The sequence below is a fragment of the Cervus elaphus genome, chromosome 21, assembly GCF_910594005.1.
Source record: "Cervus elaphus chromosome 21, mCerEla1.1, whole genome shotgun sequence".
NCBI classification, from domain to species: domain Eukaryota; kingdom Metazoa; phylum Chordata; class Mammalia; order Artiodactyla; family Cervidae; genus Cervus; species Cervus elaphus.
Window position 1 is genome coordinate 47,849,075 of NC_057835.1, and position 27,939 is coordinate 47,877,013.

The 27,939-nt window shown below is 39.3% G+C and overlaps 1 protein-coding gene and 1 non-coding gene across 2 annotated transcripts; both read left to right on the forward strand.

Moving 5' to 3' along the window:
- Window positions 1–27,939, forward strand: TNFRSF11B (TNF receptor superfamily member 11b). The gene is made up of 5 exons (XM_043879263.1): window positions 1–239; window positions 18,106–18,475; window positions 22,206–22,400; window positions 24,486–24,710; window positions 26,726–27,939. Exons 1-5 carry the CDS (start codon window positions 210–212, stop codon window positions 27,112–27,114), a joined length of 1,209 nt encoding a protein of 402 aa, XP_043735198.1. The 5' UTR covers window positions 1–209; the 3' UTR covers window positions 27,115–27,939.
- Window positions 7,417–7,546, forward strand: LOC122679707. The gene has a single exon (XR_006336497.1). It is a non-coding gene; the product is annotated as a small nucleolar RNA SNORA42/SNORA80 family (small nucleolar RNA).

Sequence of the window (27,939 nt, forward strand, 5' to 3'; positions counted from 1 at the left end):
CAGCCCCCGCCGACTCCCGCCCCAGGTTCCTAAAAAAGAAAGGTGCAAAGTTTGGTCCAGATAGGGAGTGAACGATCAAAGCCAAGCCGACACTTCCTGTTGCCGGGACACTATATATAAAGTGATGAGTGCACGGGCAGCCGAGACGCACCGTAGCGCTCGCCCCGCAGCCGCCGCCGCCCAGCGCCTGAGGTTTCCCGGGGACCGCAATGAACAAGTTGCTGTGCTGCGCGCTCCTGGTAAGTTCCCGGCCCGGGACGCCGACAGCGGCGCTCTGGACGCCAGCGGAGGCTGCTCGCCTCCTGGTCTCCCGGCCCGCCCGCGGGTTGGTGGGGACAGGGCTCAACTTGCTCCCTTTCCCAGGAGAGATCTGGGGTCAGGTTGGAACAGGAGACCTCTTTCAAGCTGATTGTGCTTCTCCTAGGGTGTCCCTTTGCACTGGAAAGTTCCCGCTGCGTTTATGAAGAGCTCTGGACCATTTTTACTGGAATGACTTTTTATCCGTTTTATTTATTGGCTTTCTTCATCTCAGATGGCTCCATAACATCTTTGCTTAACTTGGGCATCCTTATTATTATTATTATTATTAGCGGTAATAATAGTTATTTGGGAGATTATTCTTAATACTAAGAATAATAATTCTTAAAACTGCTTTAATTAGAATAAAATTTGGATGCAGTGAGCATGACATCATTAGGCTTATTTGCCACTTAAGCAAATATTATAGGAAATTTTGAATAATTGGCACCAGAGAAAAGGTCATACATACACACATATTTCTTATTGTGCAATTTGACATTTTAATAACATTTTCAATGTAATGTGGAAAATACTGGTGAGATAATGTTAATTAGGTTATGAAATAGATTTAAATAATTGAGGTTCTGCACTCAGTGGGGCTAAAAGTTGTTTTAATTTTGGAAAAAGAAAGGAAATTTGGAAAAGAAAGGAATGTCTGTAGTTTTTAGCTTATTTTACTTTAATTTACATTTTGACCAATCAAGTTAATAAGATTTCTATGTAGATTATTCTATGACCAATGACTTATTTCCTTTATGTCACTAAAATGTAGACTGCATTGAGATATGAATCAGATATTCATGAAAGGACAGGAAGATCCATATTTAAGTCACATATGTGTTTTGAAAGTTGTTGCAGTAACTTCTTGAATGTGAATGTCCAACCCACTAAGAGTGAATGGAAGGCTAGGAAGTCCTCCAATTAGATCCTGGGATACACACACATAAATAAGTAAATAAACAGCAAAGTCACTAAAGGAAAGGTAGATTAATGAGAGGTCACACTTAAGTAAGCTAATCTTATGTATATGTACTATGTATACATATATGTGTATATATATATATATTTGTGCATATGTGGGTATATGTTATAAATATAACTTCACTAATATGGAGAACTTTTTAAAAAGTGAACCCTTATTTTAAAAGGACACATACAAAGAGCTGCACAAATCATAAGAACCTAATTAAGTTTCCCAAAGTGAATACTTGTAAGCCAGCACCCAGCTCAGACACCACCACATTGCCAGCACCCCAGAAGCTTCCTGGGCTTCCTCCCTATCACCACAACAGTCATGGCCAGAGGAATCAGCATTCTGACTTATAATGCCATCCATGAGTAAATGAACTTTATGTACTTTTTTGTGTCTGGCTGCTATTACTTAAGGTTCTACTGTGAGATCATCTCCAGTATTGGATGTACAAAAGCCCATCCATTTTCAGTGCTGTATAATATTCCATTGCATGGCTACACCACAAGTGACTTAAACATTCTAGGTTTTGGCTAGTATAAATAATTCTGCTATTAATATGGGGACACTTTTATTCTTCCTAGCCTTTTGTATGCTTCAAAGATTTGATTAATAATAAACATATTATCAGTAACTTTTAAATTTCAGAATTTCCATTAAATAATATGTATACCTAATAATGGGCTTCCATTATGGCTCAGATGGTAAAGAATCTGTTTGCAATGCAGGAGACCTGGTTTTGATCCCTGGGTCAGGAAGATTCCCTGGAGAAGGGAATGGCTACCCACTCACTCCAGTATTCCAAGTGTTCCAAAATAATAAGTAGACAAATGTTTTGATATCTGGTCTGTATAGGATGTAGATATGTATGTAGATAATACTAACTGCAGATGTTACTGCATTACCAAAAGAGAAACCTTTTATTGTGTCTCGAACCTAGTAAATACTTTAAGTAGGAATGCATTCCCTTTTCCGTCTGTAGCTTCTGAGATTGATTTTATTTTATAAATAATTGAGAAAAGATACTTTGTAGTTACACATGAAGAGTCCAGATGCCCTTTCATAAACACCAAGAGGTAGTGCTAAGAACTGGAAGCATTACAGCTATTTAGTCCTTTGTACCCTGCAGGCCACTGGATGCTAGACATAGAATGGAAAACATGGCCACCATTTCTGTCCTCATGGACCACACAACAAAATGGAGAAAGCAGATGCTGGAATGTCTCATGAGAATAACAAAAGGGGAAGTACGAGGTGACTTGGGAATATAAAAGATCCTGCCTTCCAAGACCTTATAAAGGTAGCTGTTGTGCAGTGGTTACGAGTTTGGTTATTTGGGATCGAAATTCAAAATTCAAATACCAGTATTTTACTTGATAAAAGATGGTGGGCAATTTATATCTCTCTTGTGTTTTAGTTTTCTATAAAATAGAGATAATAATATGCACACATGCAAGATAGCCACACATAATATGGAGTTCCTATTCCACATTAACACGAGCCTCTAGTTGACATTCTAGACCCAAGTGAATTATGTAAACGAAGTGCTGATGACGCTCAGAGATGGGGGAGAGATGGCCACCAACTGTTACCTTGCAGGAGCAATAGGATGTTTATTATTCTCATTATACATTTCAAATGTTTCATATTTGGAGATAAAATCAAGGCATCCTGAATTTAAGAAGTGGAAGAAGATAAAACTGTGAGGCAAGCTAGAATTCTAGATGCTTTTTGTGACAGCAGAGGAGATGCTGGCAGGCAAGCACTGAGACGGTGTGGTCATTAGGACTAATGCCATAGTCATGGGCTTTCTGAAATGCTCACTCGTGTAGTTAGAGGCCTGCTCTGCAAGGTGAGGTGGTTACATCACCAAGTCATTTCTTTCATAGTTGCTCAAGGAGCCTCCTGATGCTTTGGGAACATCCTAGTCTAGTCTTAGATTTTCACTGGTGGCTGAAACGTCCCATCAAGGAGCTCTAGAACTAGCCACTGGCCTTCTCAAAGCTAAGGTCTAAATTAATGTTAAGACACTAGGACTGGGGGTGGGGGATGGGGTGAAGCATTTGGAGGTAGTAAATTTTTCTTTTTTCAGGACAACTGCCTGATACATTGGTCCTCCTTATGTTTATTTTGGTTTCCTTCCCCTCCCCCAGTGGTTGAGTGTATCTGTCTAGCTTTTTGGTTTGTTTAAGAGAATGGTAACTCTAAAGTTTCTAGGAGAATCTGATATACACTCCGCAGCAGTCCTATACTTCTCTCTCCAGCAACCTCTCTGGCCTCTATCACCCATGAACCCTCAGCACGATTCCTAATTTCAATCTGGCCTTTCATTTTAATTCTTAGGTTAAAACCACAGTTGTCAGATTCCACTGGTCAGGGAAGAAGGCATTCTGGGAGAGATGTTTTATCTACACAGTGTAGAAGGAGAGGTACTGCAGAGTTTCTCAAAGGGGCACTAAACACGCTCAAATATTCTTGTCCTCCTATCCACTCACTTGCCATCTGGGTCTTGCTCTAAGCAACCCTCAGCCACCCTGTCTGCATGTTCCCTTTCCATGACGGCTTTCTGTGAGAAGCATTACCTTCAGTATCTTGTTGACCAGAAGTACTTCATTCAACCTGAGTAATTTCTTTGCAGCCCAGGAAAAAGAGGATGGTGAAGTATATTGCAGAGAAAGAGTACTTTTATTAAAAAAAAAATTACGTTTACATTATTCAAAGTCTTGCCTAATGATGCCTGGCTGCCCCTGATGTTGTTACTATGGAGCAGAGATGCCAACATTATCGGTGTATCTGTGTATCTTACGTTGTGGAATAGTAGTTCTCCATCAGATCAGACTTCTTCCATGTGCTTATTAAATAAATCCTTTGTAACAACTCCCTGGCTCTCCTGAAATGAAATTGAGAGTGCTTATATTTTCACCTACCTACAGAATTTTTTCAAATCAATATACTAGCATAACTATACTATGAAGGAGAAATAAAAAGAAAGTGATTTATAATGAAATAAACTTCACTAGAAGATTTAATGAAGTAATGCTACATTAGCATCTTTATGTAGAACTGTCATGAACAGACCATGAGAAACAGACGAGAGCACATGGGGTTCAAAACCATGATTGGTGTTGACTTTGGGCTGTGATTTTTTGAAATGGTGAACAAATCTCACTAAAGTTTTAAACAAAATACAACCCTCTTTCAGGCTTCCCAGATAGCACTAGTGGTAAAGAACCCGCCTGCCAATGCAGGATACTAAGAGACGCAGGTTCGATCCCTGGGTTGGGAAGATCCCCTGGAGGAGGGCATAGCAACCCACTTTAGTATTCTTACCTGGAGAATCCCCATGGATAGAGGAGCCTGGCAAAGTACAGTCCATAGGGCGGCAAAGAGTCATACATGACTGAAGCGACTTAGCATGCATGCATGCACAACCCTCTATCAGATTTTATGTTGTTAAATTCCTTGAAAATGCAATATGCATAAAGATCTTACAACACATACACATAGGTCTACATATGTGTGTATGTGTATATGTATACACATATATGTGTGTGTGTGTGTGTGTGTGTGTGCTCTCAGTCGCTCAGTTGTTTGCGACCCCATGGACTTGAGCCCACCAGGCTCCTCTGTCCCTGGAATTTTCCAGGCAAGAGTACTGGAGTGGGTTGCCATTCCATACTTCAGAGGATCTTCTCGATCCAGGGATCAAATCCACCCCTCTTGCTTCTCCTGCATTGACAGGTGGACTTTTTACCACTGTGCCACCTGGGAATCCCATATGTGTGCATATATATATATACACATGTGTATATATATCTGTGTATCTATAGACATATATGTATATCTATATACATACACATATGTGTATATATACATGTGTTTATGTATATCTATATACATACACATATGTGTATATATACATGTGTTTATGTATATATATACATGGAGTTTGAATCCAGGCTCATATAATGATAAATATTTTTTTTTTAGCTTAGATCACTTATTACCGTCATCAGTAGGACATTTGAAAGTGTGTGTGGGATTTCCCTGGTGGGTTGGTGGTGAAGACGCTGTGCTTCCAACACAGGGGTTGAAAATTCAATCCCTGATCGAAGAACTAAGATCCCATATGCCACATGTCACGGCCGAGAAGAAGAAAGTATGTGGAACGTGGGATTATTCTTGGTCACTGGGGCATCTAGCAGCACACAGAAACTCTGACAAGAGAAAATCCCCCACAAATTTCCAGAACTTCTAGGGGACGGCACGACCCCTGTGGTAAACCAAATATGAACTCTTTGCAAACAGAGATTTTTTTTTCCAATTCAGATTTATAGCCTCCAGGTCTCCACAGTGCTTGACACTAAATGTGTGTTTGCTGAGTCAAAGGAACTACGATGAGATTTGCTGGGGTGTTTGTATAATGTACCAGCAGTTTCCATGGATATTCCAACAGAATGTAGCTTACTGTCAGAGATTTCACATTGTCACGTCAGCTTTGATCTCCTTCAAAATATAAATATAACACCCTACCCACCTGACCAGTATTTTTCCTACTTATTTTTGTCCATTTCTACTGTGAAGGTACAATACCTTCATGGAGGTCCATTCTTAAGAGAGCAACAATGAACCAGACTTATATACCGACCCTTGCAGGTGCTACCTAACCTTAGCTGAATCCCCTTTCTGATCTTCCCATCAGTGTTCATTTTTTGGTTTGATAAATGAGATACATTTGTAAAATATCCCAATGGAGATGTCAAATAGGCATTTGGATTAAAAAAGTTCAGAGAAGCCTGGACTGGAGATCAGAAAATCTAGGTCATCAGCAGAGAATGGGTTCTGAAAGCCATAGGAAAGGAAGATTTCACAGGGCAAGAGAGGAGGGCAGGACACAGCCCCAGAGTGCATTTCTGATACTGATAGGTTAAAAAAAAAATGCACATATGAACAGTACTAGCAGCCATGTTTAGAAAAGAAAACAAAAATCAAAATAAAACTTCGCAACCCACAAGAGCAGGAACTAGTCAATCGGAAATCCTAGCAACATCTGTAAACTATCCATGCAAGAAGAAGGAGTGAGGTATAGCCAACTTGAAATACACATGGTATTTTTATGTGACATGTAATTAGTTTTAGGAACTCACTACCACAGAATATTTATTTTGGGGTAACTAGCATAGAAAGTCTAAAAAAAGAATTCTTTTAGACAGTTGTAAGGGATAAGAATAGTGTTACAACACATTAGGTAAGAAGCTGTGTGCTACTCACTCCCTCTCACATTTACCTGGCCTCGCTAAATGAATGTTCCAAAGGCCAGAACAGTCTACAGACACACTAAAATGGTTTCTTTCAACTACAAGGTGACATAACTTCCCAGGTGCTTGGGTAGTTTTTTTCAACCCCAGTTTCTCAGAAGCACCTGAATCAGCCAGACCATAAATGGATAGAGGATACAGGAGGAAATGCAATGTCATTTCTGGAGCCCTTCTAAAAAAGTAATGTGCTCCAAAAAGTTCTGATTTACTGCTTTCCTATTGAGATTTTTTTTTTTTAAATCCACCTCTTTTTATCATAGTTTTAATACGGTGAAAAACATTAATTTCCTCGAAGCATCTTCTATAAAATTAAAAAGAGTAGCCTTAAGATTCTTCACCTCCATTTAGTCTGTACCTTGGAAGCATTTTCTGTAACAGTCTCTCAAATAATCAACTATAAAATATGAAAATCAGTGTCAAGATGAATGTAGATTTAAAAGACAGTAATTCATCTAAGCTTTGTGACTGTCTTTGGTAAATTCAGTTTTCTTCTCTGGTCTTTGATCCCTAAACCTCTATTGCCATGCAATATTACTTTCTTGTTCAAAAGCGTATTTTATTCTTAGAAAATACAGATATCAAGGCCCTATTCTTAAATTCCCTCTGGCACCCATACCACCACCATCACCACCAACAAAAGTAACTTAGGAAGTCAGCTGTGAGGTGTAATGACAGTAAGACCTCCACTACAGCAGTCAAGAAGCAAGAGATCTTATTCCTCAGTTTTGCCTTAGACTCTGAGGTCCAGTTTGTGACTTCATTTCTCTGGGTCTTACTTTGCTCACCTTTAAAATAGGTGTGTTGTACCAGATGATATCTGGAAGGGCTGCCATAATTTTACACTTTTGGCTCATCCCGCTGGGCCTCTTACAGTGTCCCATGCCAGAGCAAACCTGGCCCCAAACCATTGCCCGGCCTCTGCCAGCCGGCTGCAGGCACTGAAGCAGGTCGCACAGTGGAAAAAAAAGAAAAAAAAATTCACGCTTTTGTCATTAAAAATAAATGAAAATATTTTATTACATATTGATACTATTTAATATGCCAGACATACAAAAATCAAATGGACTTAATTATCGATGAAAAAAGCATACTAAAGAAAAATTTTTTAAAATCTACTTTGTTGCAATTGTCAAAGTTCCTTGTGCCCAACTGGTTTCATTGATAAGAAATTCTGTTTAAGTGAACGAGATCAAAAGAGGAAGCAGCTTTTTGAAATGTCACCTGCTTTTAAGCAGTAAGACTTCTGTGTTTTAGGATCAGATTATTCTTTTAAGCTAAAAACTATTTTTTTTTTAAAAATTCGGAAACAAGACCTTTTTGTCTTTAGCTAGCATAGAAGCCATTAATGTGCATATTTTCATATCCTACTTAGAAGCCATATTCCCTCAGGACTTACTAAAGAGATGTAATTATGGTCACTAACAGTCTCTTTAGCCTCTTTGAGCAGAGTTTTCTTTGAATTTGTATTCACAAGGAAGCATTTCACCTTCAAGTGAAATAAGCGTGTTAATGGGTAGGTTGGCATGACCATTAATACTGTGCTGGAATACTACATTGGCCTTCCCTGGTGGCTAGATGGTAAAGAATCTGCCTGGAATTGGGGAGACCTGGGTTCGATTCCTGGGTCAGGAAGATCTCCTGGGAGAATGAATACTACATGGGCTGAGAGACAGAATCCTCTATTTCTACACTCTGTTTCCTGTCTTCTTTTAATATCCAGTAAAAGGGGAAAAAATCAACTAGATTGTGCTAAAATAATGGGTCAACTAGAAAGTATGAGTGATGTTTACTGAACAATGATGTAGCTATTCCTGCTGTTTGTAAGCCTTCTCCATTGTCCTGCCTTCCAGAAACATGGTAAGATTGTACCTTCCAGCTTTCTCTGGTGAGGAAGGAGGTGGATGTGATCGTTCTGGCAGATCTGTGAGTTTAAATGATACAAGTCACTCCTACATTAGAGCACCTCATTGCCTGTATATGACTCCCAACATTTTTTTCTCTTTCTTTCCCAGCAAATCAACCTTGTTCCAGATATTAATTTTTGTAAGATCCTAGGTCCTGGACAGAGGACAATGCTAACAGCCTTCATTTTCACAAAAACCCTCTGATGCAGAGACTGGAATCTGTTTTACAGGCAAGGAAACCAAGGTTCAGAGAAGTGAAGTAATTTTCCCTAAGGTGACCTAGCTGAGGATTTTTTTTTTTTTCTCCTGTCTAATAGGAGCTGAAATCTAGCAGAGGAGTCCAGTGAAAAATACCCATAAAGCAGAGGAAAGCCTCTGAGTTCCTTCAACCAGAGTTCTTTTCTTTGCTGGAGATACAAACGTCCTGGGATGGGACTCAGAGTCATATCCTTGGGCAAAGTGATCCCAATGGATTTTTTAAATGCTTTTTTCACCTCCTCCTTCAGCTAGCGGAGGCCACTGTGTGTTTTTTTTCCCTGAATGAAATTAACTATCCCAGCTTCCTTACTGGACTTGAGTTCTAAGTCTAGACCCTGTAGGATAGAGAACATGAGGCAAACACTTTATAGTTTAGCTCCTTATTAGAAAGAGCAATCCTAGGGAAGCAGGGGTTAGCAAAAGAAGAGTAAGCAAAAAAGGAAGACAAACAAATCCAAGGGGGTGCATGACTGAGAAGCTGCTGTTTTGCAGGACCATCTTCTGGAGAAGCTGTGTGAACTACTGCATTTCAGGACAGAAGAGGGAGGAATTTACTCACCAGGGTAAATGATACAAATGATAGACAGATATAGGATGAGGTGGCATGGATGGCTGTATGGACAGATGGACGAAATATAGATCTTACAGAATTTTACATTGTTTCACAGGTGATCACTTATATGCCTATCTCCTTCCTAAAACTGCAGGTCCCTAGTGAGAAGAGTCAATTGTTAAAGGCTTAGGTTCAGACAGGATTAGATTTGAATCCTATCTTGAACGTATACTAGCTCTGTGACTTTTGAGCAGTCACTCAACTTCTCTGAGGCTCAGTTTCTTCATCTACAAAATGGGGATAATACTATCACCTCAGAGGTGATTGAAGGGGTGGATGAGAAGTTAAGTATAGAGCTTACTGTGTAATGATGTTATAATATACTATGCTATTAGTATTCACCATATCATCCAGTACTTCCAATAGGATATTTCACATTGTTATAGGCACATGATAAACATCTACATGTTTAAGTCACATCCTGTTTTATTCTATTTCCGTTTCTAGTTTCTATTTCATTTCCTAACCACCATGGCTGTTCTTTTCTAAATTTCTCTCTCCAGATGCCCTTAACCATATATTGATTGGGCTTCAATCTAAATCATCACCAACCAGATTAATTCATAAGATGATGTGAACAAGGTATTATCTTCAAGGAAAGGTAGAAATAAAGTGGGACTTAATAACTGATGTTCAAAAATATCAACATACTAAAATATATTGCCAATTCTGAGTCCAAAGTGCCAGGGACTTTGTAGCTGGAAAACTCTGAACTAGGGATGACACCCTTGTGCTTGTCAGGTGGGCTTGAATGGATTATAATTATAAGGAAAATTGTGGCCAGCTCTGTTGCTGAGTTGAAATTTTCAAAATGGATGCTATATCCCAAATCTGGTGATTATGGCCCAGCAGGTAAAGAATCCGCCTGCAATGCAGGAGACACAGGAGACATGAATTCGATCTCTGGGTCAGGAAGATCCTGTGGAGAATTAAATGGCAACCCACCCCAGTATTCTTGCCTGAAAAATCCCATGGACAGAGGAGCCTGATGGGCTGTAGTCCAGGAGATTGCAAAGAGTTGGACACAATTGAGTGAACGACTAAACAAATAAGCAAAGAGAAGAAATACTAAGATCTGAGATTCAAAATGCGGGAGATATCCACACATCTGCCTTGGGAAGTTTGACGTGTTTACTTGCATCACAAGTTCTTAGAGATTTTTCTCATTTATTTGTTAATCTAGCAAATGTTAATTATCTGTAAAACTCTGAAGCAGTAAAAGCATCAGAAGCAAATCTGTTCTGACAATTCTGGTAGATTTCAGACATAAACAAGGTACTGCTAATTAATTCTAAAAGCCTCCAAACAAACAACTAAAGGAAAGTTCTTGAAGGGAACAACAACAACAACGAAACGCATTTAAAGTTAAGTTTTACCTAGAGACAGTGCTGCAGCCCCAAGGGAAGCAAACAGTGTAAAATCTGGCCCTGCGATTCATCTAATCATAATTGTTCCTGTTTCCTTTCTCCTGTTTATGTAGCAAAAGCTGTTGGCAGCACATCAGTTCCTAATAGATGAATAGATTTAATGCATTTGCTCTGCATCCTTACCTAGAGACCTCATCCTGGCTGTTGCGGAGATGATTAAGCAGTGGCAGACCCTCAGGTAGAGAACTGGCAGCAGCAGATAAACCTCTCAAATGAGCCACCTGCTTTTCCCACATTTACCTTCAAAATAGAAGCTAAATACAAACGGAATGATCCACGCAAAATGCCAAGCAAAATGAAAGACGCTTAAAAAAAAACCTTCCTTTAGGCAAATTTTGTCATCACTATCATTTTACGGATGAGAAAGTTACAGATTTTGTGCTTGTCCTTGAAAATGCGTCCTTTACCTGGAGGCTCTGTATCTGTGTCTATAGAATCACCAGCAATCCTAATTATACATAGTAGGTATTCAATATCTATTGAATTGAATAAAATTAAAATATATATTGAATACTTGCTGCGTATAAGACGCCATGAAAAAAGCAGTGCAAGTGTCAGTCTATCATGTCCAACTCTTTGTGACCCCATGGACTGTAGCCTGCCAGTCTCCTCTGTCCATGGGATTCTCCAGACAAGAATACTGGAGTGGGTAGCCATTCCCTTCTCTAGGGTGCTTTCTGATCCAGGGATTGAATCCAGGTCTACTGCATTACAGACTGATTCTTTAGCCTCTGAGTCACCAGCGAAGCCCATAAGACACTATGCATGCTGCTTGCTAAGTCGCTTCAGTCGTGTCTGACTCTTTGCAACTGTAACCCGCCAGGCTCCTCTGTCCATGGGGTTCTCTAGGCAAGAATAATGGAGTGGTTGCCTTGCCCTCCTCCAGGGAATCTTCCCAACCCAGGGGCTGAACCCACATCTCTTACAACTCCTGCATTGGCAGGCAGGTTCTTTACCACTAGCGCCACCTGGGAAGCCTGTAAGACATCATGCTAAACATTTAAGGTGTATGGAAGCAAATCCTTTTCTATCTGGCCCTTTAAGCAAATCTGTGTAACTGCCTTTCGATCAAGTCAATGATACAATTTGGGAAGATACTGGAACTGATTTTAAAAACGAGTCAGATATGCTTTTTCTGGAGACGATTTAAGAATAGGATAAATAACTGGGGCACATTTTAAGTTTGTGACTTCCTACTGAACAAGAGACTTCAAAATGTCTCCAAAAATGAATCTGATTCAAAATGTTCTCTATTTCCCACCTCCTGTGTAATTAGCATATGTAGTCATGACTCATTCTTGTCTGGAATCTTATTCTTTACCAAGTTTATTTGTGTCCCTTTACTCAATTGAAAACAATTGTATAGGAATAGATGAAATAAGAATCATCTCTTTTTAGAGCTAAGATAATGGCCAAGGGTTATTAAGCTGGTGGTTGAACTGAGTTTGGAACCCTAATATGCAGGTTCCCAGCAAAGAGATCTGGTTAGTTCATATCAATCTAATGGATCTAAAAGCTGTACATTTTTCATATCTTATTATTCATCATCCATTTAGCATTCTTCTTGAAACTTTCTGTAATATCCTTACTGTTTTTTTCCTTCTCGTTTTCATCTTATCTTACAAATGTTTATAAAGTCCCAAAGGTTATATTTTAATTTTTTTTTGGTTTATGTATAAAATCCTTGGGTAATGCCATCCTACTTCTGTGTTTCTGGAACCATTTATGTGCTCATAACCTTGTGCTAAGTCACTTCAGTCATGTCCAACTCTTTTGCAACCCTGTGGACTGTAGCCCACCAGGCTTCTCTGTCCATAGGATTCTCTAGGCAAGAATATTGGAGAGGGTTGCCATGCCCTCCTCCAGGGGATCTTCCTGACCCAGGGATCGAACTTGCATCTCTTTAAATCTGTGTCTTTAGCTGCATTTCTATCCTGAATACCAGATACATATATTTAAGTGTCTACTCAACATCATCACTTGAGTCTCATTGTTGGAAGACCCAGAACCAAATTCATTGTCTTCCTCCATAACCGCTTCTTTCTCCTGCTGTCAGTAATTAACAGCAACACCACATACCTAATAGTCATAATTCATGGGCATGTCCCCCTTTACTCTTTCTAGAACCTCCCTCCACGGGCAATTAGCTAACATATAATATCTATCTTCTCTCTCCTCCTTACTACTACCTAATTTCAGATTCTCATTTCTGACCTGTTTCTCTATTGAGTCTTTTCTTGATCCTTTTTTTCCTCTGTTTTCCCTCTCATTGTTTTGCAGTAATTTGTGACTTTTTATACCAACAGAGGCTTTTGGATGAATTCTCCTGGAAAATAGGAACATTAACTTACTCGGCGCTACTGCTTAACAATATTTCCTGAGCATAGTAATTGTTTTAATAAGTGTTTGCTGAATGAATGAATAAATGAACAATTTAAGGATTGGAGGAAATAGGGAAGATCCCATTATACCATGTGTATGCTTAATTGCTCAGTCATGTCCGACTCTGTGATCCCATGGACTGCAGCCCTCCAGGCTTTTCTGTTCATGGGATTCTCCAGGCAAGAATACTGGAGTGGGTTGCCATGCCTTCCTCCAGGGTATATTCCCAACCCAAGGATCAAACCCAGATCTCCTGCATCGCAGGCGATTTCTTTACTGTCTGAGCCTCCAGGGAAGCCCCACTATACCATAAGACTATAGAAAGTTAAATAAGCTAACCTTCATAGCAAAAGAGTTTTTTTTTTGTTTTTGTTTTTTTAATAAGCTTTGTAGCTTATACTACAAGAGATCTTTAGGAAACTCACTGTGGTATATATCCTGAATGTTTCTTTTCTTAGCTAAGATGAACTGTAAAATATCATGGTTTCCAAATTGACCAGAAGTTTAGCTAACTCTGGTAGTCCTCAAATAGTTCTCTGTGGCAAAGATCATGACGAGGGATCACAAAAGGAACTCCCAAACCAAGCAGTTATTTCAAGCTTTGTGTGGGCTCCTTTTAATGAATTTTCCATAAACGGAAACCCACTGGGTCACTCGTGGTTCTACATACCAGAGAGCAAGCACAGTAGCAGGGGACTGACTGCATTGCATCATGCAAAAGTAAACTTGATGGAGGAAATATATTCCTGTATCCTTTAAGAAGAAGCAAATATCGGTATTCAGCTATACTGAAATCACATGTCATCTAAGAAATTTCCATCTCAGTTACCTTGGACAGGTGGTAGTCTTAGCACAAAGAAACATCATCCGTTCATCTGGACTTCAGGAAGGCATTGGGTGATCTCACTTCTGTGATCTCCTAACACTATGCTCTTGAGTCTGAATGAAAAACTAGCATTTTAGGGATATGCAGTGTTAAAGGATTTGGTCAAAATATACTATTCTATGGCACATGCTCTGGGTTGTAATTCTGCTTCCACTAATTACTGTGACCTGGGATAGTTCCTCATTTACTTTTGTTCTTTTGTAGCTGGTAGACAGATACAGGAAGAGAAGAGGAAGAAAGAAAAAATGGGAGAGAAAATTCCATTTTAATGTTTATCATTATCACATGTAAAATAGATAGCCAGTGGAAATGTGCTGTGAGACACAGGGAGCTCAGCGCAGTGCTCTGTGACAACCTAGAGGGATGGGATGGGGCGGGAAGTGGGAGGGAGGTTCAGGAGGGAGGGGTCCTATGTACACCTGTGGCTGACTCGTTGATGTACCGCAGAAAACAACACAATGTTGTAAATCAATTATCCTCTAATAAAAAAAAAATTAAGCATGAAAAAGCAGCTTCTCTTATAGGAAACTATAATATAGGACACTCTTATATAGGACACTTCAGGCTTCTGCAGAGACACCTGCATGATATTCATCAATGCTTATGTACTTCACACAAAAATTACTTTTGTACTCTTCTTAGACTTTAAATGTTATCAGCTGGCAAAGGACACAGAGCCAGTGTTGAGATGGTCTGTCCTCCTTTGGCATATTTTTCATTGCTTTTCTAGAAAATGCAGAAGAAAGTGAGAGAGGGGATTGAGATGAAGAGGTTTATTAATTTTGCCCATTCTCTGTCCAGTAACTGGTTCCAGAAATTCCATGCGGGGATTGAGGCTAACCAGAGATGGAGAGCTAAGCATCCAATTTTGGCCACACAGAGTTCTGTCTTTTTACCAGAGTGGAAAATTTTCAAATAAATCACAGAGGCCTCATAGAATTTGCTGAAAACAAGTCAGCAGTTCCTTAAGGCTTTCCGATTTTTAAAAATGTATATGATAATTCCAGGCGGTAGCCTAGGGGAAATGATCTTCACTATTATAATTGCTCTCTAATCCTTAAGTCAACCTAATTTATTATTTGTTTCTCTATGGATTCCTTTCACCCCAGCTTCCCTGTATTTTGAAGAAATGGCAACTAATTTCTTAAGCATGGTTTTAGAAAACCAACGGTGTCATGTCCAATTGCCTAGAAAAATACAAATTGCATCAGTATTCTTGGTCAGATCTTGTATTTGTGTGGCTGCTTCTAGTGAGGAACACATGCACCATCTGTGGGGTTTTCTCATTTCATCCTCATCACTTCTTGGTAAGAGAGAAAAGAGTCAGCTAATGAGTAAATGAGCTGCGTTGTCATGGGAAAGGCAGGATGATGGGAAATCAGGCAGGGTTAAGTCTCAGGACTGCCAGCCCTACCAGGATGGGGCTCACTCAGCCACAGTAAGCAAGATGAATGCGTCCCTCTGGATCTCTGAGCTGGCCCTCTTGAAAAAACAGAACCCTCAAAAGTGGCTTTTCAGGAAATAGAAAGCAAACATCAAGACAGAGAAAAAAATAAAAACATTTCTCATTGCTTTCATGTGTCTTTGCAAGTTGCATCAGGAATACTTCATTCCCTAGCATTGAAGATGTTAGAAATATTTGAGCCAAACCCACACAAAGGGCCTTGAAAACTATAGTACAATATTATTAGAATGACCAAGTAGCAACAAAGTTAGTTCATCTTGCTTCATTTCCTTCAAAAGATTGATCGTTATCTGTAATTATTTATTTCTTCACTTCTCTGTCTCCTCGCTAGACAGTGAGCAGTCTGAAGAGCATCCTTGTTTTGTAGGTCACCATATGCTAAGACCTTCTACAATGCCTGGTACACAGTGGGTGGTCAAGAGACACATGGTGAATGAATAGATTTCTGAAAGATACAGACCAAACCAGAGCTTTCACTCATTACTGGTCAATTTCTTTCTCCTATTGTTGACCCACTTTATCTGAGCCAATAAAAAACCCTAGGGGAATTTAAGAACATCCTTTTCCCCAAAGCCCTTGGGTCATGAGAGTGTCTTGAAAATATCGAGGCAGCCCCAATTTTCCACTGTAGTCTGCCTTTGTTGGTTAGGGGTCCTTTACATTATAGCACTCTGAAAACTGCTCTCAGTTAAAAGGTCTGTGGCCCTAGGTAAGATATTTTATTCTTCAATTCTGGTTTATCAACTCATATTAGGTCCAAACAGCCTTGACGCTAGTCATGTCCCAATAAGAAATGAGGGCATGTGTGTATGCATGCTCAGTCATGTCCCACTCTTTACGACCCCATGGACTGTAGCCCACCAGGCTCCTCTGTCCATGGAATTTTCCAGGCAAGAATACTGAAGTGGGTTGCCATTTCCTTCTCCAGGGGATCTTTCCAACCCAGGGATTGAACGCACATCTCTTGCATCTCCTGTAATGGCAGGTGGATTCTATTGCTTATTAAAATGCCCAGATGCTTATGAAAAAGGCCTTTCTTTACCTCTGTCATTTCTCATTCAAAAAGGAGTGCTGTGTGTCTAGCTTGGCACACTTTCCCCAAGGTCAAAGGGTTTCTGTGAGATTTCCTGAGTTCTGCAAAGAAGACAGTTTAGAAAAGCTTATTGTGTTTGGCCTGTCACTTCCCAAAAGCCTGAAAATAGTCACTGTTGATCCCTGTACCAAAAACAAACAATAAAAGCCAAACAAACCACCCCTACACAGAAACAACACTTTTTCTTTTAATTAGTGTGAAGAGCTACTTCAGTGTTCCCTTGAAGACCTTTTGAGATCTAGAATACAAGATAGAATACTCATTTGGAGCCACCTTCAAAAGCAGGATTCTGGCCCACAAAACTGTCTCTCTACTATGCACACACCTCTTCGGCCATTATGGATAGAACCTTCTGAGACCCTGACTGCTCCCTCAAGTTTTCCCCAATTAACCTTAAGAGAGGTGATCATTTCATTTTCTAGACATCAGTCACCTATGAGATTCAAGACTGTACTGATGTTCTGGAGGAAATATCAGTCTTAAAATTTTAATACTTTTCCAGAGGATTACCAGCTGCACAGAGACAAAGATTACATCTTCTCACCAGCATATTTCTGGTAAGCATGCAGTACATATCTGCTGCATGAGTGAATGAATGACCAGAGGGAGTATAATCACCAACTCTTTACATATATGTGAAATCATTACATCTTAGAACAGGAAAACTAAAAGAAAAATATCTGGTCTTAAATATACTACTGTGACCACCACCCCATATAAAGATTGTAATCTCTCCACCTTCCCCTCCATATTTCCAATCTTTTACTTGCTCACTTTTTTACAACTTTCATCTTCTAACACATAATTTATGTATAATTTGTTATTAAAATAAAGTCCATAAGACAGAGTTTGTTGACTACTTTATTCACTGCTGTATCCCAAATATCCAGAACAGAGCCTGGTACATAACTATCAACAAGTGAATAAATGAAATAATATTTATTGTGTATGGGTTCCACAGATGGGAATCATTGCAGGACATTTTTAAACTCTCAGTCCCAATTTCATATCTGTAGAATCAGAATTTTTAGGAATATAAATCCCAGGAATCTACATTTTTATCAAGGAGTCAAGGGATCCTGATATAGCTATCCTGAGAATCTATTTCACCCAACTCACTAGTTCACCCAACTCACTAATCTAATGATTATCCTAAAACCCAGGGAGATAAAGTATTACTCAAGGCACACAGGCTATTTAGCGGTGCATCTAAGTGTAATACTTTCTACTCTGATGAGTTTTCCACTCCAGCTATCTATGAGCTATGTTTTCCTAATATACTTTGCTGGTACTGCCATGGTCTTGGAGATTAAGCTACTTAGAGGCAAGAGTTATGGCTTCTGAACTTGTTTTCTGTGGTCCTAGCTCCCTAGGCAGGAAGAGCACGAGGTTCCAGGTAGTAAAGGACTCTGAGGTCAATGATGCTTTTGCACAGAAGAATCACCCCATTTCCATGCTAACATACCACGATTTCCCTTTCTTCTTCTAGTTCCTAGACATCTCCATTAAATGGACCACCCAGGAAACCTTTCCTCCAAAGTACCTTCATTATGACCCCGAGAGCTCTCGCCAGCTGATGTGTGACAAATGTCCGCCCGGCACCTTCCTGAAACAGCCCTGCACGGGCAGGCGGAAGACCGTGTGCGCCCCCTGTCCCGACCACTACTACACGGACACGTGGCACACCAGTGACGAGTGTCTGTACTGCAGCCCCGTGTGCAAGGAGCTGCAGTACGTCAAGCAGGAGTGCAACCGTACCCACAACCGCGTGTGTGAATGTGAGGAGGGGCGCTACCTGGAGCTGGAGTTCTGCTTGAAGCACAGGAGCTGCCCCCCTGGGTTTGGAGTGCTACACCCGGGTATGTACCAGCCAAGTGCATTAACATCACACAGAGGCAGGCAGTGGGGGAAGTTTAAGGAAACAAGCTGGTCCTGATGACACTACAGGATAGCAAATTACAAAGGTAATGGAATCTGCTAGGTATGTACTATGTGTCTGGATGGCTGCCAAAGAACCATTCCTCAGAGGAGCACTTTGCCACGACGGGCCAATTTAGTGACAAATCTCAAATGCAGCAAATCCCTCTCTAATGAGATGCATGATGGATTGCTCTTTCTTAAAGGGACACACTCTTAGTTGCGCCATTCATAGCTGATCTGTGTCTGTGTTTCACTTTGGCATGGACAGCCTCAGAGTGCAGTGTTTTTTGGACAAACATCAGAAATGTTAATTGATACCAAGAGAGTAATTATGCTGATATTAATGAGGCTCTGGCGTGCAAACAGTGAGTAGTTATAATTAATTATATAAAAAATGAGAATGGCTAGGGGAACTGCAGCTCATTATTAAAAATGAAGCTAGTTCTTCCTTTGGCAGGGGAGTTGAGTGTCTGGGAGGATAACGGCCATAGCAGCATCTCTTCTGTGAAGCTTATTCTTTATCTTAGACAAAACAGACTGGCAAGCCAAGAGTAAGTACTTGTCTACAAACAAAGTACTTCCTCTTTTTGCATTTTGAAGAGCAGAGATTAGGCCAGTTTGCATTGAATTTTTTAAAGCTGCAACCCACCTCTTTTTTTTTTTTTTCCTACATTCATGAAGTTTCAGTATAGTCGGCATGTTCTCCTGGCCTGGAAAAATTAAGAGTATTCACTCACTCTTCTGGAGGAAGTAGTAATGGGTATAGATTCCAATTACTCAATTTGAAGCAGTGTTTCTCAGGTTCAGCACTACTAACTTTGGGGGCTGAATAATTCTTTTCGTGGGCAGCAGTCCTGGGCATTGTAGCATGTTTAGCAGCATCCCTGGTCTTTAGCCACTAGATGCTAAAATAGTACTCTTTCCACTAAAGTGTCCCCTGGATGGCAAAATCACCCCTACTTGACAACCGTGGGTTTAGAGGATGTGAATTACTTATAACTGTTTTGACTTTGAGAAGTTGCAATACAGAGTCTAAATTATTATCAACATTTTAGGTTTAATGGCATACAAATTAAATATATTCAAAAACTGAACTATTAAGTGTCCTAAGTTGTGAATTTTATAAAATCAGTCACAGAAGGTGCAAATTGCATGACAGCTCCTTAAAATGCCTCTAGTATAAGTCTTCGAGGGAGAAATGGGTGACACTTCCTAATTTTTACTGGATGACAATTTGGGACTCAAAAACTAACCCAAGTTGTAGAGGGAGAAGCCCATCCAACAGAAACAGATGCATTTAATTCAATTCAGTAATTTATATATGTAGGAAAATTCATTAAGCAGGGCATTGCAGTTTGGAAACTAGAAAGTTTTGAAAAATAGTGGAAATAGTAAGAATTTTACTCATATAAGCATGAAAATCTGTTTGTAGAATGAAGTAAGCAGGCAGCAGAAGTCTTAGCACAAAGGTACACAGAGGTTTATTTATTTACTCACCTTTCTCTGCTTAAAAACATACAAAGGAGTTCCTTATGGAAAATAAAAGGTTTCCAGACCAAAGAGAAGGCAAGATTCTGCACTTTTATTCTAAAGAGTATTTAATATTCATTCTCTGTTGTTTTGAAGTCAGATTGCCTGCTTTTCAGATTTTACAGCTGACCCTTGAACAACATAACATGGGTTTGAACCTCGCAGGTCCACTTCTATGCAAATTTTTTTCAATAATACTACAGTGCTACCTGATCCCATTTGTGTGAATCTGTGAATGCAGAACTCTGGCTATAGAAGGCTGACTATAAAGTTATAATGGGGTTTTCCAGTGCAAGGAGTTTGGGTCCTCTAACCCACCATTCATTGTTCAAGGATCAACTGTAGTTAGTTCTGTTAGTTGTGTAATTGCCTATGCCTAGCATGGTGAATTCTCAACTGAAAGGCAAAATTCCTCTTGCCATTCTATTTCACATTTTGCCTGCCAGATTATACTTTGGGTGTTTCTCTTGACATTACTAAGGCAGAATCATTTACTTAGATGGATACATCCTTTTATAAGAAGTTCTATCAATCATGAGAGAGGGAAGTCCTTTTCAGAAAGGTCATTACATAAAGCCTCCACATATATGAAGAAACGTTCCTTCTATAATTCTTGGATTCTTCTTGGTAAGGAACTTTAAAGGCTAAATTACATGGAAGAGTGTCCTGTGCCTATGACCTATGACGTATGTGAAGAATGACAGGATTCTTCTTTGTGAAGTTGACAAACGGAGATTTGGATCCAGATGTCTATTTATTCCCAGAATATTCACAATAAAATAATACCATGCAGTCCATGCCCAAATACCTCCGCTTATGATACTGTAGAATTTGGTGTGGAGTTGGCTCCCCTTTAAGAAGAGGAGTATAATAAGAAAGTACTAAAAAAAAGAGACCTCTTTGTAAGGTGGTTCCTAAGATGATGTCACTGCAACCCTAGAAATGGCGTTTAACATGTTAAAATTTCATGCTTGGTCTCCCCTTTTCTTTTTTTCTGCCACCCTTCTGTCATTTTTACTGGTCAATGCATCATCAAACCCTTTAGAAAAGAAAGAAGCCAGAGGTGAAAATAAAATCCATTGTGCTCTTTTTTCCTTTTTTGGTAGAGGATACAATGAGATGGGAGGTTAAAAGTTTTAATAAATGAAGTTTATTAACTTTCTCTAACTTTCATTTGCCTGTTTAGTATTTGGTATCTTGTGTCAGCTAGAATTGGCCTGTAAAAGCTACATTTGAACACTGGAGTCTAAATCTGTTCAACTAGCTTACACTAGATGGAGGTATTTTCATATGCAAATACACTATAATGTATGAGCTACTCAGGCATAGAGTCAAGGGTTTTAAAGATGTTTATTTTTAATAGCATCTTGGGTTGTTGACTGGTTCAAGTTTTCCTGCCAATGATTTCTCCAAATTTATCAAGTAACTTTCCACCATGAAAGAAAATGCCCTTTCAGTCACCCTTGCCTGAAATTTTAACGACTGTGCCCTTTTTAAACTCAACAGTTTAAGCAAATGGTATATCATCTTCCATTTATTATGTAACTGCAGGCTTACGCTTGAGTCCACGGTTAACTTTATTGCCACCTTCAAAAGTTTATTATAATGTTGTAAATTTTTACTTCTTGAGGTTAGCACACTTACGAATTGCTTCACAATTAGGATTCAGGAAAGAAAGAACTTCCGTAGGAATCGATTGGGATTTAACGATGTGGCATACCACGGGTACTGATTTCAAAGAATGATATTACAGAGGTTACACAGCAGTTATCTTCATGATTTTCCAGGGATAATTGTGTGGAGAATATGGCTGACAACAAGATCTTCCTGACAACTTCAGCACAGGCAGGACTAATTGAACATCCTACCCTTCTTTTCTTTTCTCTCCCATTTTGTGCTTTGTAGGTAACAACAGAACACATTTGTGTTTGTATTACAAGGAGGAAAGAATGCCTAAGGGGTTCACTGTAGAAGTTTTGTTCTGTCTAATGAAGTGAAAAATGAAAATGCCTGAAATTTCCTGCAACATAATAGTAGCAGTAAAAACCAAGTGAAACGTCTTACCCCAACTCTGTTAAGATGGTTTCTGCTAGGAGAGTACTAGAGAAGAATGTGCTAAACGGCTTGATATTTTTGTAGGAACCCCGGAGCGAAATACAGTTTGCAAAAGATGTCCAGATGGGTTCTTCTCGAATGAGACATCATCCAAAGCGCCCTGTAGAAAACACACGAATTGCAGTGCATTTGGGCTCCTTCTAACTCAGAAAGGAAATGCAACGCATGACAATATATGTTCTGGTAGCAGCGAATCATTGACTCACAAATGTGGAATAGGTAATTATGTTTCAAAATATCAATCTTCATACCACCTCTGGGTTGAATACCAGACCCTCTGGTCCTTCTTAGTTAAACTTATATTTCCCCTTTCTTGAATTTTAACCAAATTCTCTGTGCATCATTGCTAAAGCCACAACTCAAAAATCTTTCAGAAAGTCTCCATCTTCTTATAATAGTGCTCCAAACCCTGACTTTCACACTTGAATCATGTTACCCACAGAAAAGGGGTGGAGTAAAATTATGTTGAAGGTCACCTTATGAGAGTCCGAGTTGCAGAATGTTTTTAAGCTATGCATTCTTATCACTTTTAAGCACATCTGTATTATTAGCCAAAGTATAAATTGGCAACTAAGAAGCCAAGTTCTTGAGAATACTTGGATTGGATTGTGTTAGTCGCTCAGTTGTGTCCGATGCTTTGCAATGCCATGGATTGTCCCAGCCCTCCAGGCTCCTCTGTCCATGGGATTTTCCAGGCAAGAATCCTGGAGTGGGTTGCCATTTCCTTCTCCAGGGGATCCTCCCGACCCAGGGATCAAACCCAGGTCTCCCGCATTGCAGGCGGAGTCTTTACCATCTGAGCCACAGTGATAAAAATAGATGACAAATCAGAAATACAATACTGGCTTTGTTACCTGTGGTATTACTACATCCATTGCACAGAAGTACTGAGTTCCTATACATGTCTTAAACTCTATTCAGGAGGGGTCACTAGCTCCAAGTTCAAGGTATCTGAGTGCACCCCATGTTGGTGATGATGCTAATCAGGTTGGTGTCCTCATCTTGTCACTTCTACCACCACACTAGTCTCAGACCTCCTACCACGGACTCATCACACCAAGGATGACTGATGTTAGCTTGACTCTCTTCAAACATCTTTTTCTGCAACACAGATGTATATAAAACATACATTTTTTCTCTCTTTTATAAAAATCTTAGCTAAGTCATTCATCCTATCTGCTGTCTTATTAAATGATGGAATGTGGGGAGGGATGGTAAAAGGACTTTAACATTCTTTAACATTCTCTTTAATCCATTTATAATTTTATTTCTGTCACTCCTTGAACACTTACTATTTGCCAGACACTTTTGCTATATGGGTTTTAATCTTTACAAAAACACTGTGAAGTTTGTTCAAGTTAATGTATGAACTTGAATGGAAGAGTCAGGATTCAAACCCAGACCTAATGAATCCAAAGACAGACTCTTAATCCCTAGGATAGACTGATGCTACCCAGACACTCAGCTTATTGGAACTTTTTTCTAAATGACCAGTTTTTGTGTTTGATTATTTTCCCACTTAATGTATGCTTATACTTCTGTATCCATCCTTGTTCCCAAAGGTACTATGTGTTATGTGTGTGTGTAGAAAATAATATGCTATTTCAGGTTACTTTTCAGGCTTTCTTAAGGACAATGATTTGACACTGGTCTTGAAGTAACTTTTAGGTACCAGCGAAACCTTTAACAGAATGTTTAATAATTACATTAAAATATGTTAATATTATATTAAGTAATAGAATTTTTGCTGTAGTTTTTTTATAACAATACTATATTCTTATTAGACATTTAGTAAACTCTTCCCCTCCAAAATAGTCTAAAAGAATATTTCATGGGACCGAGCTGGATTGGCAATCTGCCTTTAAGACCAGGAAATAGAAGGTTGATTTTATTCAAATTTTTCATTTTAACATGCAATATTCTGGAAAACGCAACTGTGTTGGTTTTTGTCCTTTTTTTCTCTGTCTCCCTCTCCCTTTCCTTCTTCTTCTTCTTCCTGTTATTATTATTATCCATTAGACATCCAAGAATCCAATTATTGAGTGAAAGTGAAAGTGTGAGTCGCTTAGTCATGTCCGACTCTTTGTGATCCCACGGGCTATAGACCACCAGGCTCTTCTGTCCCTGGGATTTTCCCAGGCAAGAATAATGGAGTGGATTGCCATTCCCTTCTCCAGGAGATCTTCCCTACTGAGGGACTGAACCCAGGTCTCCTGCATTGCAGGCAGATTCTTTACCATTCGGGCCACCAGGGAAGCCCAAATTATTGAGTAATAATTCTTAATCTTCCCACCTTCCTTTTAGACATGACCCTGTGTGAGGAGGCATTCTTCAGGTTTGCTGTTCCGACAAAGCTTACCCCGAACTGGCTCAGTGTCCTGGTAGACAATCTGCCTGGCACCAAAGTAAACGCAGAGAGCGTAGAGAGGATAAAACGGCGACACAACTCACGAGAACAGACTTTCCAGCTGCTGAAGTTATGGAAGCATCAAAACAAAGACCAAGATATGGTCAAGAAGATCATCCAAGGTATGGTAGCCTGAACTAAACAACTCAAACAGAAATCAGAACACCTGCTCATCATACAACAGAAATGAGACTATGTACCTGTTTAGTTGTATGGATGCTGTTTCCCTTTGGGAATTATTGTTGGACTGAAATAGTTCTCAAATGATAGAGGAGAAGCTGTTCCTAGATCAGTCATGCGAGGTTTTATTTTCATCTTCTCTGCTCTCCAATTTTTCAATTGTCTCTCTAGAAGGAGAGAAAATACATTTCAAATATAGGAATAAACCTCAGGAAATCTGACTCTGGATCCCTTAGCAGGTGTGTGAGCATCCTGTCTGATCTATCTAGAAGTTCTTTAACCATTTTAGATCTTACCTTGCAATTCTACCAAGAAAACTATGTGGTATTTATCTGGTAATTCTCTCCAGAAAGCCTCTAAGTATCTTACAGGTATCCTCTCATTAATCCTCACAATACAGTCTATTTTAAAATTACCATTTTAATAGCACATGTCGTGAGAATTAATGAGATAAGGTCTTTAAAGTGTTTGAGCTTCTTGGAGAAAAGGGCTAGTTAAATCCAAGTATCCTCATGTTTTAGTTTTATAAAGAATCTCCTTTAGAAACTCTGTGTGTGTGTGTGTGTGTGTATGTATTATGATGGGAGTGAATACAGAGGGGGAAAGGAAGTAAGTTTCATCCAGAGTGTACTATAAGCTTTGGGATACACAGAAGAGAAAGTTCTAACTTGAATTAGCATTGGGAGGACATGCTGGAAAAAAATGGTGGGGGGGCTTTCATGAGGCAGTGTTAATGAGAATCCATTCTGCTCTTCACATGTAGTTAAATGAGGAATCCTACACAACTCTAAAGCCTCAAACATTTGAAACTGTAGCAACAGATTTTAGGAGACTAACATCTTTGACAGTTGAATGCTTTCACTTGGGCAGAGTAAACTTGTCTTCTGTTTTTGGCAAACAAAATGTATTCTTTGAAAGTATAATTAGCCCTGAAGCAAAAAGAAAGGGAAGGAGAGAAACAGAGACAGAATTGGATGGGACTGAATTCCCTGTTTTATAAATGAAGACTTTTTAGCCCAGAAAGATGAAGGGACTTGCCTTAGGTCTTACAGATACTAAATGACTCATGCCATCAACAGAAACATTACTTACTCCGTCTATGTTTATGTCCTAGCTCATTACCAAAATATTCTCTAGGCCATGTGTATCCTACTGTTCTTTTAGTCAGTTCAGTTCAGTCGCTCAGTCATGTCCGACTGTTTGCAACCCCATGAACCGCAGCATGCCAGGCCTCCCTGTCCATCACCAACTCCCGGAGTCCACCCAAACGCCATGTCCATTGTGCTGGTGATGCCATCCAACCATCTCATCCTCTGTCGCCCCCTTCTCCTCCTGCCCTCAATCTTTGCCAGCATCAGGGTCTTTTCAAATGAGCCAGCCCTTCGCATCAGGTGGCCAAAGTATTGGAGTTTCAGCTTCAACATCAGTCCTTCCAATGAACACCCAGGACTGATCTCCTTTAGGATGGACTGGTTGGATCTCCTTGGCCTCATATTGTTGGATTTTCAGATCTCCTATGTGTTGATAATCCTCTGGTGCTATTTATTAAAGACTATTTGAAGCAACTAATTTTTCAAATAGCACATATATTGGTATCAATTAATGAAAGTTTATATTGCAAAATACTAACTATTTTTTCTAAAATGTTACGCTTTTCATTTCTCCAGATTTTCTTAGAAAACTGAAGTATAGTTTCCCACTTATTTTCCAAATGTGGGCTTTTCACAAAGCTGTGTTGGATGCCGAGAATACAGAAAGCATACTATCCTATTATAACACAAAATAATATTGAACTCAGTTCTCAGAAATAACTAGCATGACTTGAGCCTCAAAGGAAAGGAGGAGATTAGCCTTAAAATTATGAAATGCTGGGGAACTCCCTTTTGCCTCAGGGTAGTTTTATACCGACTTTAGATAGACTATGAGAATGAATGTCTCGTGTTTTTGCTTCATTCAGATATCAACCTCTGTGAAAACACCGTGCGGAGGCACATTGGACACATGAACCTCACCTTTGAGCAGCTTTTAAAGTTGATGGAAAGCTTGCCGGGGAAGAAAGTGACGACAGAAGACATTGAGAAAACAGTGAAGACGTGCAAGTCAAGTGAGCAACTCCTGAAGCTGCTCAGCCTGTGGAGGATAAAAAATGGCGACCAGGACACCCGCAAGGGCCTGCTGCACGCCCTAAAGCACTTGAAGACGTACCACTTCCCCAAGACTGTCACGCAGAGTCTGAAGAAGACCATCCGGTTCCTTCACAGCTTCACCATGTACAGGTTATATCGGAAGCTATTTTTAGGAATGATAGGAAATCAGGTCCATTCATTAAAGATAAGCTGCTTATAACCAGAAATGGTCATGGAGTTGTTTCCTCACCATGGACCAGATCTAATGAATGAGTAGACTGTTTCTCAGGCGCTTGAGGAGGGAACAATGATTTCTTTCTCATCACCAAGGACTAGATTTGACCCCAGGGCCCAAAAAGAAACTATGGTGTGGAGAAAGAACTTGTATCTCCCCCCAAAGTATAATAAACCCCAAATAGTTTATCCAGCTGACACATCTGGTCCAGTATCTACTGACTCTATTTTCTCTTGTTACTGCTTGCAGTAATTCAACTGGAAATAAGAAATGAGACTCCATTGTGTCTTACTAAATATCAGAATGTCTAATTTAAATAGCTTTGAGATTTCAGGCTTTTATTTAAAAGCCATTTTTTTTCTGTAAAAGTTACTAATATATCTGTAACACTATTATAGTATTTGCTATTTATATTCATTCAGATATAAGGTTTGTACATATTACCATCCTGAAGGAAACTGTGTAAGACTTAATTTTAGAAAGAAAAATATATATATTCTGTTTATTATTATGATACATGAAAGAGATAAAAATATATATTTTTAACAGAATGTTTGTAGCATTTCCTAATAGATACTGCCATTCTTCCTGTGTAGAGTATTTTTGTAATATACTTTTACCTGTATAAGCTGTAATACCATTTTATAGAAAATGCATTATGTAGTCAATTGTTTAATGTTGGAAAGTGTATGAAATATAAATTATCTGAATATTAGATGCTCTGAGAAGTTGAATGTACCTTATTTAAAAGATTTTATGTTTTTACTACATAAACAGCATCATTAATTAAAGTTTTCAAATTATTTTTCA